Source organism: Dendrobium catenatum, unplaced genomic scaffold (genome assembly GCF_001605985.2).
Source record: "Dendrobium catenatum unplaced genomic scaffold, ASM160598v2 fragScaff_scaffold_706, whole genome shotgun sequence".
NCBI lineage: Eukaryota > Viridiplantae > Streptophyta > Magnoliopsida > Asparagales > Orchidaceae > Dendrobium > Dendrobium catenatum.
Window position 1 is genome coordinate 179524 of NW_021319168.1, and position 16432 is coordinate 195955.

The 16432-nt window shown below is 35.8% G+C and overlaps 1 protein-coding gene across 1 annotated transcript; it reads right to left on the minus strand.

Moving 5' to 3' along the window:
• Nucleotides 1-2999: 2999 nt before the first annotated feature.
• LOC110113177 (36.4 kDa proline-rich protein-like) lies at nt 3000-3455 on the minus strand. Its single transcript, XM_020845635.2, has one exon. The coding sequence runs from the start codon at nt 3453-3455 to the stop codon at nt 3000-3002; it is 456 nt and encodes a 151-aa protein (XP_020701294.1).
• Between the last annotated feature and the right edge of the window lie 12977 nt (nt 3456-16432).

The window sequence follows — 16432 nt, forward strand, 5'->3', positions numbered from 1 at the left end:
ATAATTTATTTTTTCTTTTAAATGTGATTTTTTCAAATTTTGATAAATTTCATCCGTGTAACTTTTGATATGTTGTCGGTATAATTATTCTAAACATTTTGAGTATTTATACAAGATTTTTTTGTTGGGTAATTTTGAAAAGCATCAATTTTTATCAATTCAAATTTCATTTTGACATATGAAAATAATCATTTAGTTCAGTTAAAGCTTCAGAATGTTATTATATACAATCTCTCTTAATGTGATAGAATTCTGAAAATTATAATTTTGACTAATGTAGAACACCAGGTGAAAAATTATTTTGACATGTGTTAGATCATTTTTGTATAATTATACAATAACACTTTAACTACACAATAAGATTTTTGTATAATTATTTTGACAGGTGTTGGGAAATTATTTTGACTGCTGTTAGAGTATTTTTTGTATAATTATACAATAACATAGGGAAATTAAAATTTTTGTACTAAAAAGTTGTTTTAAGTAACAGTAACAAAGTAGTTCCAAGGCTTTGTTTGGGACGACTTTCTTCTTGCTTTCTAAAACAACTTTTTAATACAAAAGTTTTTTTACCTTGAAATTTTTGTACTAGAAAACAGTTTTAGAAAGCAATATGAAAGGTATCTGAAATGAAGCCCATGGCCTTCATAAACTCACAAGATGTAAACAAAAAAATTATTTATATTTATGGTTCCCAAAAAACCATAACTAACACTAATCATAAAATCTATAATCAAACAAAATTGTAAAGAATCTACTCCAAAGAAACTATGAATGATCAAGATATTTTCTCAAATAGCACCTTGATGTAGAAATCTTGTATCGCAAGATCTGGATATGATACAGAGAGAGAAAGCATAGAGATTGTAGAGTCAAGAAGAACAGAGAGAATATTGTATATTATTCATATTCAAGTTGATACAGATGTACACTATATAAAGACATGAGGACAACGCTACACCAAAGCTACAAAGTATAAAATAACTTTATTGTTTTACATGTTGCTGTTCTAACACTTGAGACATGAATGCAGCATGCAAGGCCGGGTTGAGCTAAGGAGCAACGATAGAGAAAGGTAGCCAAACGATGAGGAGCAGAGCGGTGAAGAGGAGCCGTTGTGGCAACGGTAAGAAGCAATGCAAAGAAGATAAACGACAATAAAGAGTGCTGAGGCTGTAATGAGGATCAGAGCGACTGATCCAATAGGCCAGGAGATTGTCGAAGCTCGCGGTTGGGAGTGTCATTGGAGGGGCAAATTATTAAGTCCGGTGTTCGGATTCGTCCGGACACTAATATAGATGTGTCATGTCACCCAAATACATCGCATCTCTGTGCATTTGGATGATGTGATGTGTCTGGATTGGATGTCCGGACGTCTGGTGACCGGATGTAATAATTCTCCCATTGGAGGCCGGCCACTGTTCAATGAGGCCGTTCACGACGAGGAGAAGCGCCGATTTGTGTAGTCACTACAGCAGGAGAAGGAAAGGGAGAATCGGAAGACATGAGGGGATGAGCTACATTATTTTTGGCCATTTGATCCTTCAACAAGAGGAGCAATTATCATAATAAATCAATTGTACTTAGGGGTGTAAACAAGTCCAGTCGAGCTCGTGAGTCAAATATCGAGCTAGAATCACGACACAAAAACGAGCTCATCGAGCCGCTCAATTTCAGTTTCCCGCATGCCATTCGCAGTATCCCACCTGGTTTCTCGACCAGCAGGCCAGCGACACTTCAGATGCCCGAGTCTAGGCCCTCGTCCGCACGAGAGATTATTAGGTGCGGAGTGCAGACGGGAAGAACTGTCCGCACAAGTCTTATTCCGCGCTAGGTACCGGCACTCTGTACCGTTGGATACCGCTGAGTATCACTAAGTACCTATGTTTGTGCGGTCCGCACACAGTATGTTGTTTTTTCCCGTGGATAAAAAATGGTGTCTTGCGTTTGTGGTTTTCTTTTGTATAAAACATTTAACCCATTGACATTTGACAGCAACTTCTCTTGGAAACATATCCCCATTATTTAATTGTCGCACTATAGCTGCATCTTAACTCTTTATTTTTTGTTTTTTTGTTTTAAAAAAAAACTGATTACAACCATGCATCTATTTCTTTAAGATTTAAATTTAATAAAAATAATAATTACTTAATTTAAAAAAAAAATCTAAAAATTATTCGAGCCATCTTGCGAGCTCACGAGCCGAGCCTCATCAAGCTCTGCTCACAAGCCCATAAATGATTCAAACTCGAGCCGACTCAGCTCCCTTGCACTCCTAATAGTACTCATGTATAATAAGGCAGAATAGTGATTTTATTATTTAATTAACATTTTATTTTTTAATGAAAAATTAAATTAATGCCCAACATAATTAATTATCAATGAAGAACCTTTGCAAATTTTTTCAAAAATAATACTTCATTTACATTGTTGTGTAATTAATGAGCTTACAATTTACCTCATTAAAATAATTATTTAAGTTTCTTCTATGTTGCCCTCTCCATGATGAATTTCGCAAAGGGTGGAGAGTATATGTTCATTATTCTATGGACCATAGTCATAAAATATTAAACTTTTTTGTATTAAATATATAATAACATGATATAAAATAAACAAATTTATAAATAATAATCAGCCAAGTCCCAATAAATAACATAATTAGAAAAAACACTAAAATATTAAAATTTTAGATATTAAATCTATAAATAACATGATATAAAATAAGCACATTTATAAATAATAATCAGCCAATTAGTCCCAACATAACATAATTAGAAAAAAGACCAACTTCTTCTCATTGCAATATTTGCTAAAGACAACAACCCAATTCTAAGAGGAAAATTATTAAGTCCGGACACCAATTTTGATGCGCCACGTCATTCAGATACACTCGGAGTCTATTATATCCGGGTGACGTGGTGTATTTGGATTGGTGTCCGGACGGTCCGGTCACCGGATCGTAATAATTTGCCATTCTAAGGAGACACGATACCCAAACCCTAATACAGAAGCGGGCAGAAATAGCCCGGAGGAGGGTCCTTCCCACAAGCAATGAGGACTTGCAGAGCCAAAGGAATATAAATATTCAAATTCAGCACCTTTAAATCTATCGCAGCACACAGACAAGCCGCCGCTTCCGATTCCAACAACCCTTCAATCACCGGACAGCAATAGATCTCCACTGGCGCTAATCCCACCTGCACTAACCCTCCCAATACATTGAGGCATAGACCTAGCTTCAAAATGTCGAGCGAGCATTTCACCGCCGGCGGCGTAGTGATCGCCGGAATTCCCCCGCCGGAGGCCGGCGGGGGGATGGTGGTTGGTGGTTTTGTAGTGGGGTGGTGGTGGATGGGGTGGGGATGGGCCGGCTGGGAGCAGAAGATGCAGGCGGAGATGGTCGGTGAAGTGGAGAGGAGGAGGAAGAAAGAGAGGGTGAGAGAAAGGTAAGGCATTTTGGTTTTGAGATTTGGATGATTGGAAAGCGACAGAGAAAGGGTGAAAGGTTGTAAGAGTTTATAGAAGAAAGGGTGAGAACTTTGCTTCGATCCGCCTTTAGTAATTGAGCCATAACTAGTGAATATTTTTATATAAAATAAAAAAATATATATATTTTTTAATATGTTTGATTTACATCTAATAAAATAATTGTAATATTTAAAAGATTTATATATTTCACTATGAAATTTTAAAATATATGCATTTGTAACATTTTAATTAAACATTTGATTTAAGAAATAAAATCAAATCAAATCAAAAGGAAACAAATTTTATTTATTTGGGTGTGTTATCATCAAATTATTCAGAATTCAACAAAAAATATGAGATATGTTTCCTACAAGAAAATTCATGGTGATAGTGACATAGGCTTTGTTTGGGATGGGCCTCCCCGATCTCCCCTTTGCCGTGTCTTCTTCCCAAGCCGAGAGAGTGAAAGGGAGATAGGTATAGGTTATATATATATATATATATATATTATTAATAATTAGAAAAAAAATAAAAAATATTTTTTTTTGTAAATATTACAAATTTGATAGTTGTGCATATAAATATTATAAAAATAAAATAATAAGAGAAGACAGAGAGGACGACCCAAGCAGCCACCCGTGAACATTTTTTCCCTGCAAAAGGATATGGTGTTGTGTCGAAGAGCAAGGCATAATTGCATGTGATTCTGTTCTTCTTTCAATTCAGCACAGCACGTGAAGGTCTCAGTTGAATGTCCTGTCGACTATGTATCGCTCATATTTGGCGTTCTTTATACTGTTATTTGGATTTATGTTGTGGTTTTAATGCTGTTGTACTGGAACTCTGGAAGCAAGCTGGCCAGCTTTTTTTTGGCGCAAATGTTCGTATGAACTGAGAAATTATTATGTTCAGAGTCCGAATATAGATTTACGTTCATATATATGGGTATACATAATATGTATAAAAGTACATAGTGTATTTTTTATATAATATGTATACTCATAATTCATATTTAACTCTATGTCCGGACTCAACACATAATAATTTTTCGTATGGATTTGTGAAAGATATGACGGAATGCAGATCAAGAAAGAAAAGCACAGGAGAAGCAAGAAAAGGTGAACAGAAAAGCAATTTCTATATTCATGTTAAGATAGTACATACACTATATATAGACATATTAAATAACAGAAAGTATGTGTGTTCAATGTAAGTATTACACGTGGATTATTGAGAGGCGGAATTAATGGATGACGTGTCTAAATGGCCCCCTCAAGTTGGTGGATCCGAAGGTTTCATCAGCTTGCTGGCGAGGATTTTGAATCGAGGTAACGGAAGCGCTTTAGTAAGCAGATCAGCTAGCTGGTCCTTGGTGGAGCTTTAAAGAACTTGAATAGTTTTGTCCTTAATGCAGTTGCAGATGTAATGACAATCGGCCTCGATGTGCTTTATTCGTGCATGAAAAACTGGATTGTTTGCCAAAGCTATAGCAGAAGTGTTGTCGCAGAATAGAGATGTGCGGCGGGTTATGGGCAATTGAGTTCTTGAAGTAAGCGACGAATCCATGTTATTTCAGCTGCCGCAGAGGCAAGTGCCTGGTACTCAGCTTTAATGAATGATCGAGTGACTGCATTTTGTTTATGACGCTCCAAGATATGAGTGAGGAGCCAAGAAAATTGCAATAGCTCGATATGGATTTCCGATCAGCAGTATCACCAGCCCAGTCAGAGTTGGCGTAGGAGTGGAGTATAGGCTTGTATTGGAATAGCGGAAGATGTACGGATAGCCTGAATACCCAAGAACTGCGAGAGGGATCCAAGGTCACGCATGGTAAATGTTGATTTTAAGTTGTTGAGTAAAGTCTTGATGGCTTTGGAACAGTTGCCGGTGAGTAGGATGTCATCGACGTAAATTAAGAAGTACATTTGGATGCCATTGTTGTTGTAGATGAGGAGAGATGGGTCTGATGAGCTGAATCTGAAGCCGAGAGTTTGAAGATGTGCAGATAGCGTTGCAAATCATTTGTGCGGAGATTGTTTGAGGTCGTAAAGCACCTTTTTCATACGGCAGACATAGTCAGGATGAATGTTATCGATGAACTCGATAGGTTTGCGTCATGTGAACCATATGACTAAGAGTGTCGTGGAGGAAGGCGTTTGAGACATCTAGTTGGTGAAGTGGCCATGAGTGGTGTAAGGCAATCACACATTAAGCATTTTGGCAACTAGACTAAATGTTTATGTGTAGTCGAGACCGTGTTCTTGATTGAAGCCTTGTGCGACGAGTCTGGCCTTGTATCTTGCGATGGATCCGTCGGCAAGGAACTTGTTATGGAATGCCCATTTGCACCCGAGGACATTTTGGTTGGGATTAGGAGGGACAAGATCCCATGCCAGGTGCCTTGGGACTGAAGGGCTTGGACTTCTTGAGACATGGCAGTACGCCAGTGATGGGAGCACACAGCTTCTTTGTAAATGGTGGGGTCGGGGTCAGAAATGGAGTGTAGGAGACTGAAAATGTTCTTGGGTTTTGAGTGATCGATTTTAGACCTTGTTTGCATTGTGTGAGTAGGATGTGTAGTAGGTGACGGGTTGGGCTGAAGGGAAATGATATTTGAGTGAGTGGTGTTATATAGAGGAGAGTTGCTATTATATGTAGTAGGAAGGTTGTTGGGCGATATGTGAGAGGAAGCAGAGTGATTAGACGAAGGGTGAGTGCTATTAGAGGGGGTGGGAACAAAGAGTAAAGGTGGGATGAAAGTTTGGGCTGATTGAGCGGAGTTAGCTTGTGCAGGAGAATTATAAGGAAATATGGCTTCGTAAAAAACAACATGCCGTGAGATATAAATGTGACCAGTTTGAGGATTAAGGCAGTGCTATCCTTTTTGCGAGGAGGTGTGGCCAATGAATACGCAAGATATGGAGAGAGGGGAGAGTTTGGAGTTATTGTATGGGCGAAGCCATGGGTAGCATAAGCAACCAAAAAATTTGAGATGATTGTATGTGGGAGGTTTTTGGTAGAACATTTGATATGGGCTTTTGTTTTTGAGGGACCGGGAAGGCAACCGATTGATGAGGTAGACAAAGGTGTTTAGCGCTTCGACCTAGAAAGATTTGGGAAGGTTAGCTTCAATTAGGAGACTGCGCATAGTCTCTAAAATATGCAGGTGTTTTCTTTCTGCGACGCCATTTTGAGATGGCGTGTGAGGGAAAGTAAATTTATGAAGAATGCCCATGTGCTTGAAGAGAGATTGGAATTTTTTATTTATGAATTCTCCTCCGCCGTCAGATTAGAAGGTTTTGATGTGTTTGTTAAATTGTCTATTAATCATTACCTCAGATTTGTTAGTAAGAGGAAAAATCCAGCAAAATTTGGAATAGTCGTCGATAAAAGAAACATAGTATTTGTAGCCTTGAGCGGTAGGGGAGGGGCCCCAAACGTCGAATGGGATATAGCCCATTAAGGCATTGTCCCTTAAGGAGCAGGCGACTAGTCGTCGAGTCCTGAATTTGAAAACCATGAGCACAAAACTTGATAGTGCAATGGTTATCAGTAGTTAGCCGGTAAATAGAAATGAGATTGAAAGAAAGATTAGGTACGTAGAGGAGATTTTGAAGGTAAAGTTTACCTGTTGGAGTTGGGAGTATACCTTTACCGGAGTGCTGGATGGGGAGTTGGTAGTCATTCCCGAGCGTAATTTGTTGATTGCCGGTGTAAGATCTGCTGGAGTGAAGATTTGAGAAGTCAGACGTTAGCTGGCTGGAGACGCCATTGTCAAGAAACCAATCCGTGGTGTTGTTGGACTCGGAGGGAGTAAACAGAACGACTTTGATAGGTTCTTCGGTGTAGGAAGGATCATGATGGTGCCAACATTTGATTGTTGAGTGTCCGGTTTTGGAGCAAATATGACATATAAGGGTACTGGAGCAGTTCTTGTCTATATGATTGCGGCCGCAATTTGAAGATCATCGACGACTAGAATTGCTCTGCCCGCGACCGCATCCTCGATAGGCGACAAGAGTCATAGCGGGATTGGTAAGATGAAGGTTCTGAAGTTCAGCAGTTGCTTCTTGCGCGATGTTCAATTCTTCGTTGCAAAGAAGTGTGTACAAGTCATCGAGGCTAAGGGGTTGAAGATTTGTGTGGATGGAAGTTTTGAATGCCTGATATTGGGCGGGAAGGCCGTTGAGGGTATAGAAGATCACCTCCTTTGGATCTAAGGGAGAACCGGTTGCAGCTATGGCGCCTATATAGGATTTAATGGCAAGAAGGTATTGGGACATTGACTGATTTTTCATGGAGAGGTGGTGAAGTTCGTTGCGTAGTTGGATGGTGCAGGAGCGAGTATTGGATTGGAGGCACCGAGCAATGGTTTCCCAGATTTTTTTGCAATGGACGAGTGATAAAATTAACGTAGGGTATGATGCTCGGAGATATGACAGAGTAAAGGGCGGCAACGAGGTTTTGATCAAGAAGGTTCCAGGTTTGATAGGAGAGTTCGGTTTCAGATGACGGGGTTAGCGGGGAGGGGCAGATGCAGCTGCCATTTAGAAATCCTTCAAACCCGTTAGCCTTGAAGAGCTTGAAAACTTTGGAGCGCCGGATAGGATAGTTTTCGGCAGTGAGGGTGAGGGAGATGATACCTTTGATATGGCTCATCAAGAATTTGAGCTGTTGTGGGATTGATTGTGCTTCAAGGGAAGTGTCGGAGCTTTGTTGGGCTTCAGATGTGGCTAAGGTAGAGGAAGATGAGGTTTCCATGGAGACCCGAGAAAACAAGAAGGGAAGATGGAAGGATCACGGGGTATCCTGCTCTGATACCATGAAAGCTCTGACGAAATGCATAGCAAGAAAGGAAAGCACAGGAGAAGCAAGAAAAGGTGAATAGAAAAGCAATTTCTATATTCATGTTAAGATAGTACATACACTATATATAGACATATTAAATAATAGAAAGTATGTGTGTCCAATGTAAGTATTACACATGGATTCTTGAGAGGCGGAATTAATGGATGACGTGTCTAACACTTTGGTCCTATGGCAAGTGAAAATTATTTTCATATGGGCAAACACATCACTGTCTCTTCTGCAAGCTAGCTGGGTTTTGCCAAGGAAGAAAGGATAATTTGGGCCAGTGGTGGAACTAATAAAAATTGGGATAAGTCGAGCATATCGACATTGAGCGTGGTCAATATGAGTTCAAAAAATTTAAATAAAGAACTTGAAATATTATTAAAAACTTTGAGATGTTAATTGAGAGATCAAATAATTTCTAAATCTCATATGCTTGTAGTCAAATCAAGTGTCACGATAAATGAATATAGCGAGCCTAAAATCACTTAATTGTTATTTCATTAAAGCAAATAAATGATTGTCCGATGGAGTGTTCGAGATTTTAGCTATGTATATGAGGCGTGACAACCTTAAAAAACTATATATAAAGTCTCACTCTCTATATGAAAGGGGCCAAATTGGCTTGACATTCACAAGAGCTCAGAGGCTTGAAGAAGCATAAAGCTCTTTGTGTAATATCGAGCAAAGTAGCATGTAGTTGTATCAATTATGATCAAGTCTGGTAAATGCAATCCACTAAAATTTCTATATTTGCACCTCTTGTATGTGTATGTGAGTGATTTGTATGTATGTGGATGTTCGAATGTGGTCTGACGTAGATCTCAGGAGTCTATATGCATGAATGAAAAATCTGAAATTTTCGCACTTAAGAGGGTTGTGGAGTCGGGGTGGTAGTGTTATGGCATTAATCTCTTAGATTTTATGATTTGGACTCGTAGCAGTGCCGTGACGCAAAGTCAAATTTTAATAAAAATATCAATTCTCACTGCATTTTTCATTTATCGCAAAAACTAATAATAAACCCCCTAGGTAGCTAGTTATAAAGAGAGGGAAATCCTTGAGAGAGAAAGCTTACTTTTGGTAACCTCGATCTATTTTCTATTGTTGGCCCAATTTTGAAAGTTGACTAGATCGAGGTAATTACAACCTACCTATCTTAGCTTTCAAAAATACTAAAATTTTAGGATTTTTTTATTTAATTTATAATTTAGTTGCCAAAAAATGAGAAAAATTTCACGCTCTCGAAACTTTCACCATATAATTTATTGTATGTTGTAGATATAACTATACTGCATATTTAGGATTTTTTTTTTATAATTTTAGCCAAGTAAATTTAAAAGTGAGCTATTTTTATCCAATTAGAAAATAATCAAAAAATAATGTTGTACAATTAAAGATTCAAAGTAGTATTCTAAATAATTCATAGTCGAAAACTGTGAAATTTTATTCAAATAGTTAAACATGTTGCTTGCTAGTAAAACACTATATGAATCCCTAAAATTAGTTTATTTATATTTCATTTATTGCAATGTAATGATATACATTTTTTAAATGTGTGATTTTGTGGAGCTATGATGTTGGAGAAAGCTCTAATGTGTAGGATGCATATGGAGTCATAAGAATCTGGATTTTAAAATATCTAATATGTTCTAAGCATTGAAAATCATAATAGTTTATTTTCTTATATGTTAGCATAAAGAAACATAAGGTTCTAAATTCTGATATTCATTATAATAGGAGGTATAAGAGCTTGAGAGAAATTTATTATTTTATATTATGATTTATGGGGTACTTGTTTATTTACCTTTTATACATTGTTATTTAATTTTTTTATGCATGCAAATATTATTTTGTTCAGCACAATAAATTGATAGTACATGCTTTTAAAATTTAGTTAAAGCCATAATAAATTAATTATTAACAATTTTGATGGATGGATGTGACCTGTTGAGCTGTGTTGGCTCACACTTATTATGTATGCTGTTTCAAGTCAAGGGGGAAATAGCCAGTTGAGTAATTGTAATCCTAGTTAATTTTTGATCTGTTTGAGTCTATATAAATATTTTTTATTGGTAATTTTATACAATCGTGACTTTTTCTTTTGTTGTTCTGCTATGGTCTGTAGTAAAGCCCTGCATTGTGTATCCATACCCACATGGGTATGGGTACGCCCATGGTCTTGTGGGTGAGTATGAGTGGGTACTCAACATCATGGGGATAAATCAATTTACATTGCTAATCATCATATATCTTATATTACTACAATCCTCACTACGTAGTGTGCATCACTTAACCACACTGGGATTATGATAAATTCTGATATGCGGCTTGAAAGTTTGCAATCGAAGCAAATGGCAATAAGACTCAAAGCCATCAGTCTGTGGCAGACTGCATTCAAAAAGCATGGAAAGTGGGTGGGTATAAGTGGGTACGACATTCCGAACGTCACCATGGATGAGTGTGGGTGGGAGAAGCTCATCCGAGTAAAGCATGGGTACCCAACCAGAACCCCATGTAAGGCTTTGGTCTGTAGACATACACTGTAGTGTGTAATTGTTATATAAATATTTTGATAATGAATGAAAAAAAAATGAAATTTGTGGGTGAGTTTATTCTTGTATTTATTGAAAGTTAATTAGAAGCTTTGTAGTACATTTAATTAAAAAATATATATAAAGTCTTCAAAATTTTGATCTTGGGCTCAGTCTATCATCATTTAATATGATATGACATGTCTTGTCTGTATATCATATTGGGTTGGATTTTGACATAGTGTGATATTACATGATGGTCACCGTCAAACAAGCACCATATCACCATAATCAGACAAATGCTCAATGTTGGCATCTAACCACCATTCATCACCATATCGCCATCATTAAACCACATTCTGACCACCATTCAACCACTATCATCAAACCACTAATGTTGTCATCATTAGACCATCGCTACTCAACCTCTATTGTCAAAACCATATCCTCTAACTATAACTATCGACCAACTGCCACCAAACCTCCACCTTCCAACCATTAACTCTCCACTACGATCCTTTGACAATGATCGCGTGTCCCTGATCAACATCACCAAATTATGATCCTCCGACCATTATCGATTGACTATGATCACCTAAGCACTATCGTCGAACTATAATCCTCTGACCACCACGACTAGATTATGGTCTCATGACTACCATTGATCGACTATACTTATTCAACTACAAACACTCAATTATTTCTTTCAACCACTGATCATTCTCACCCTAATACGCTCCTCTCACCATCGTCACTTGTCTACTATCCCTCAACCATCATTACCTAACTTTCGTCTTCCTATGGCTTTCACTTGACTTTGATCTTTCAATCATCATCGTCCAACTATAGCTCTTCAACTATCATTTCCTAACTATAATCCTTTAACCACTGTCAACAATCACAATCTCTCTTATTTGAGCATCCAAGTATGAGCTGAATGGTAAATGCACATATCTAGATTATTGTAATTAGATGTGTATTTGAACAACATTTCGACCCCCTCGAGGTCATATGTAGTTCAATACAATGATCCAACTATAATAATTGATGATAGTGCATTCTAACTATCATAATTAAACATAGGATTGAATATCAACTTGGTTGTTCGGAGATATGTAATTCTCTACTAAATTTGATTATGAAAGTCAAGATGAGGTTTGAAGTTTTGTAATTTGAATCTATCAGAGATGATATCTTCATCATCTAAGGTGACATATCGTTCATGATAGTGAGTTCGGTTACAAAACTAAAAGAAATCTAAAAGCCAATACTCAAATTTTTTCCAAAGAAAATATTATTAAAATTTACTTTGCAACAAAACTTGCAAACAACAAATCACTAGCAAGTAAGGTCATCATCTTCTTCTTCAATAACTTAAGCAAAGAAGAGTCATCACTAACATTTTCCCTTAGAAGCGTTGTCCAAAGGAGATCACTCACAATGGGCATTTCTGCAATAATCCTACCCTCCTCCGTATTGCCCATTATTAATTCAATTTCTTCCCCTTAACTTTCTTAAGAGGATAGGGTACGAAAACTTTTCTTCATCAATCTTTTGGCCACCTTCTTACTAGAGAGTCTACAGCCTCACTCCATTCCCTTGAAAAATAAAATAATATAAAAAATTACAATACATAAAAAGAAACCCATAATCCCTATTCATACAAATTATGGTATCTTAATAGCTTCCATCATCCATGCGAGCTTGATCTCTGTTTAATCACAATTATTGAAAATTATCGACATCTAAAGATAATTTTAAAGGCCAACAAAAAAGTGAAATTTATTTTAACCTCAAACATACCAACTTGCATAGATTCAATCAACCCTGAATAGATTGTTTGATTGCCATGTGCATATTTTCCACTTGCTTTAAAAATCATAAAATACATTTAACGTAATTAAAAATATTCAATTAATAAATTATTTATTTAGTGTAGGTCATTATTCGATTGTTTTAATCATATGATTAATACATCTTCTTCTAATATAATATTTTTAATAAAGGTGTATCAAAATCTCACTTATAAATAAAGGGTTAGAAGACAACCTAGCACACAAATCATTGACTCAAGGCTTTTCCTATCTATGAATTAAAGAGATAAAATAATTTCTCTCATGCTTCCATCAATCTATCATTATCTTTCTCTCTTTTGCTTGATCTTTGTGTCCCTATATTTCTCCTTTTTCATAGCTAGTATTATGAATGCAGTCCAAATGTCATCCAATATAAATTCAGATTCAACAAATAAATTTTCTATTTACTTTTGATGTTTATCCATTTCTAAAGTTATATAATCATGATTTTATATTATTTCTATGAATGGTCATTTGGATTTTTTTTTTTGAGATGTATATAGTAATCATTTATTTGGCCACATATTAAAAAACAAAACAAGTCGACTCTCTATTTGATCATATTAATAGAAGTTCCTAACCATATCTTAGAAATTAATGCTACGCTCCCTAAAAAAATTATACGAAAAATCATCATGACCCCATTTTTATAGATAAATCAAAGAGAATATAAAATTTTCAACATAAGCACTTTTTCTTTCATCACCACATTCCATACAAAGAATTACATAATAAGTTAAAATCCTCCAATCTCCATATTAAAACATTAACAAAGCAAGAAGTACATAAATTTAAAATGGAAATAAGATAATTAGAACAACACTAAAGTTTATGATGTCTTAATGCTTACATGCAATAGCTATAAAGTTCCATATGTCATTAGATCCAAATGTCTCAATCATCAAGAAAATCTTATAGTGACCCATTCCAATCATTAGACACTATAATTTTGCTCATAAAATAATTAAAAAAAAACTTTATGAAGAGTAAATACCACTTTCCAAACTAATTAATTATCTCTATATGATTATGTTTCTCTTCAATAAGTTAAGCAATGAGGGAAAGGAATAACATAGATTGCACATGTAGCTACATGTTGAAGCTACAAGGACAATAATTAGGCTATCTAAACTCATTAGACAATTTAAAGCAAAGCAGTTGAAGTTCATAAGATATTGGCTTCAATTGGGATGGCTTTATTATTGCTTTGTAAGGCTGCTTTTTAGTACAAAATTATCTTGAAAGTTGAGAAAAAAATAGTGGTCTAATGTTATCTCAAATGAAGCCATTATCATTAAATATTGCAACAGAGTGCTTGCTCGAAGTAAGTCTATATGTTTGTCTTTCTTTTGCAATGAAAGATATGATATCAAACCACATAGTGACACAAGAAAACCTATCAAATAAACGAAAATGATTTATACAAATAACAATTGAAGGACCTATGTATATTGAACACATAAACTTTATTATTTATATCATCTAGTATTTTGTTAGCTGATCTCATCAGACAATTATCCAAAAGAGATAAATTGTCGCACTAGTCCGACTCACGCCTTTGTTTGCCAAGGTCTTAATTCACTCCTTCAACGGATGTATGGTTCATTTGATCTAGGCGGAGACAAAAACAACAGTCACAAATAAGGTTAAAGTTTTATTTGAGATAGTTTTCTTATTGTTTTCTAAACAGCTTTCTAGCATAAAATTTATAATTCAAAAGATTTGTGTACTAAACAATTATTTTAAAAAATAGTAAGAAAGCTGTTCCAAATGAAACCTAAAACCGCAATTACTAAAGGTGCGATTTATAGAGGCGTTAGTTGGAACTAGCAGCTAAAAAATGAGTAAAAAAAGAAATGATAGCAATGTCAATATGTCTAATATTTATATGCTCATTTACAATGGTTCTTAATTTAATAAAAAAAAATATTATTTTCATTCAAAACCAGAATAAAAAAATCAAACTACATTTAGATTAGATTTGATTTCACTCTTCATACATTATGAACAATTTAGTTTTTAAAATTTAAAATTTAAAATTAATTAATTTAATAAATTCATCCAACTATATTGAATGCAGGCGCTTTGATTTTTCCATAATTTTAAGTAAGATACAGTTTATCCGGTCTGCCCAAAATAAAGCACTGGTTAAGTTACATATTTAGGTCAATTAAGTCAAATTAACACGCACATCACATAAGCAAGACTCAAATTCAAGCTCTCTTAGGCTTCATTTGGGTCGGTTTTCTTACTACTTTTTAAAATAACTTTTTAGAAAGTTGTTTTAACTAACAGTAAGAAAACCGTCCCAAACGAAACCTTAGTTCATAGCCAAAACTCTCCGCAAACAAATCAAAGAGAGTTGTGCCTCTCTTTCTCTCTCTTATAAGTATTTAAAGCAATGATTGTTATGAATATAACCATAATCTACATGTCGATTAATAATTATGTTTATTTATAAGAATTTAGTGTTCTTAGGTTTCATTTGGGGTAATTTTTTTATTACTTTATAAAATTTTTATTAAAAACAACTTTTTAATGTTCTTGTAGATAGAAGCTTTTTAGTATAATTTTAAAAAAAAAATAACAAAAAATTATTGGTAAAAAAAAATATTTTTACAGTCTGAAAAGCAAATTAACAGCAAATATGTCCCAAACCAAACTTTAATTTGTATAGTCGACAATCAGGCCAATTAGTAAACGGTTCGACCGATAGTTTTAATCTTCTAAAACAAGTTGATCAATTTGAGCAAGCATGAGCAATGGCCTATTTGGACCAAAATTTTAATATTTTTCTCTTTGTTTTTAATAATTATAATTTTATTTGTCAGTATTTTTTTTAATTATTTTGTAAAAAAATTTCCAAGGAGAAGCAATTTCTTACAGTAAAATGTATTGAATTGTAGTTATCAAATTTTCTTATGCAAAAAAAAGTTTGCAGTACCAATTGCTCGCAAAACTTTTTCTCAATCAATACATCAAAGCGTAGAAATTAACAAAAATTTTGTGTGTGTGGGGTTTCGAGAGCTCCGTTCTAGGGTTTCCTTCTAAACCCTAGATTGCGTCCCTTTGCGCCGCCTTCTCCGGCCAGGGGGCTTCCTCCCCTATGGCCGCTTCCGTTTTTCCGCCTCTATCATCCCCCGTCACTTCATCGCCCAATCGCTCCTCTGTTCTTCCCCTCTGGAAGAATCTCCTCACCACCACCCCTCAAATATCCACTAACTTTTCTCACTCGCTCTCTTTCGTCCCCACCAACAACTTTACAGCCAACTTCACCACAGACCAATTTGTCGCTGGAGCTCCGGAATGGGCTTTATCGCTGGTAGGATACTCCATCGGGAAGCGGCCTTTCTACGAAGCTCTTCTAGCGACGATCAAAAAGACTTGGCAGCTCAAAGGTGAACTGTCTCTCCTCACCATGGATGATGGGTTCTTTCTGCTAAAGTTCACTGCCCTTGAAGACTACGAGCATGCTTGGACAGGGGGCCCCTAGTTTTTCTTCAGGAAGCCGTTTATTTTGCAGAAATGGAGTCCTGATTTCATTCCCAAGCGTGAGGAATTTCCTTCCATACCTCTTTGGGTTAAAATCTTAAACTTGCCGCTCTCTCTTTGGACACCAGAAGGTATTTCTAAACTCGCTAGTTGCATTGGTATTCCTATAGCAGTAGATGCTCTTACCGCGGAAAAAACTCGTCTCACTTTTGCGCGTGTATGTGTGCAAGT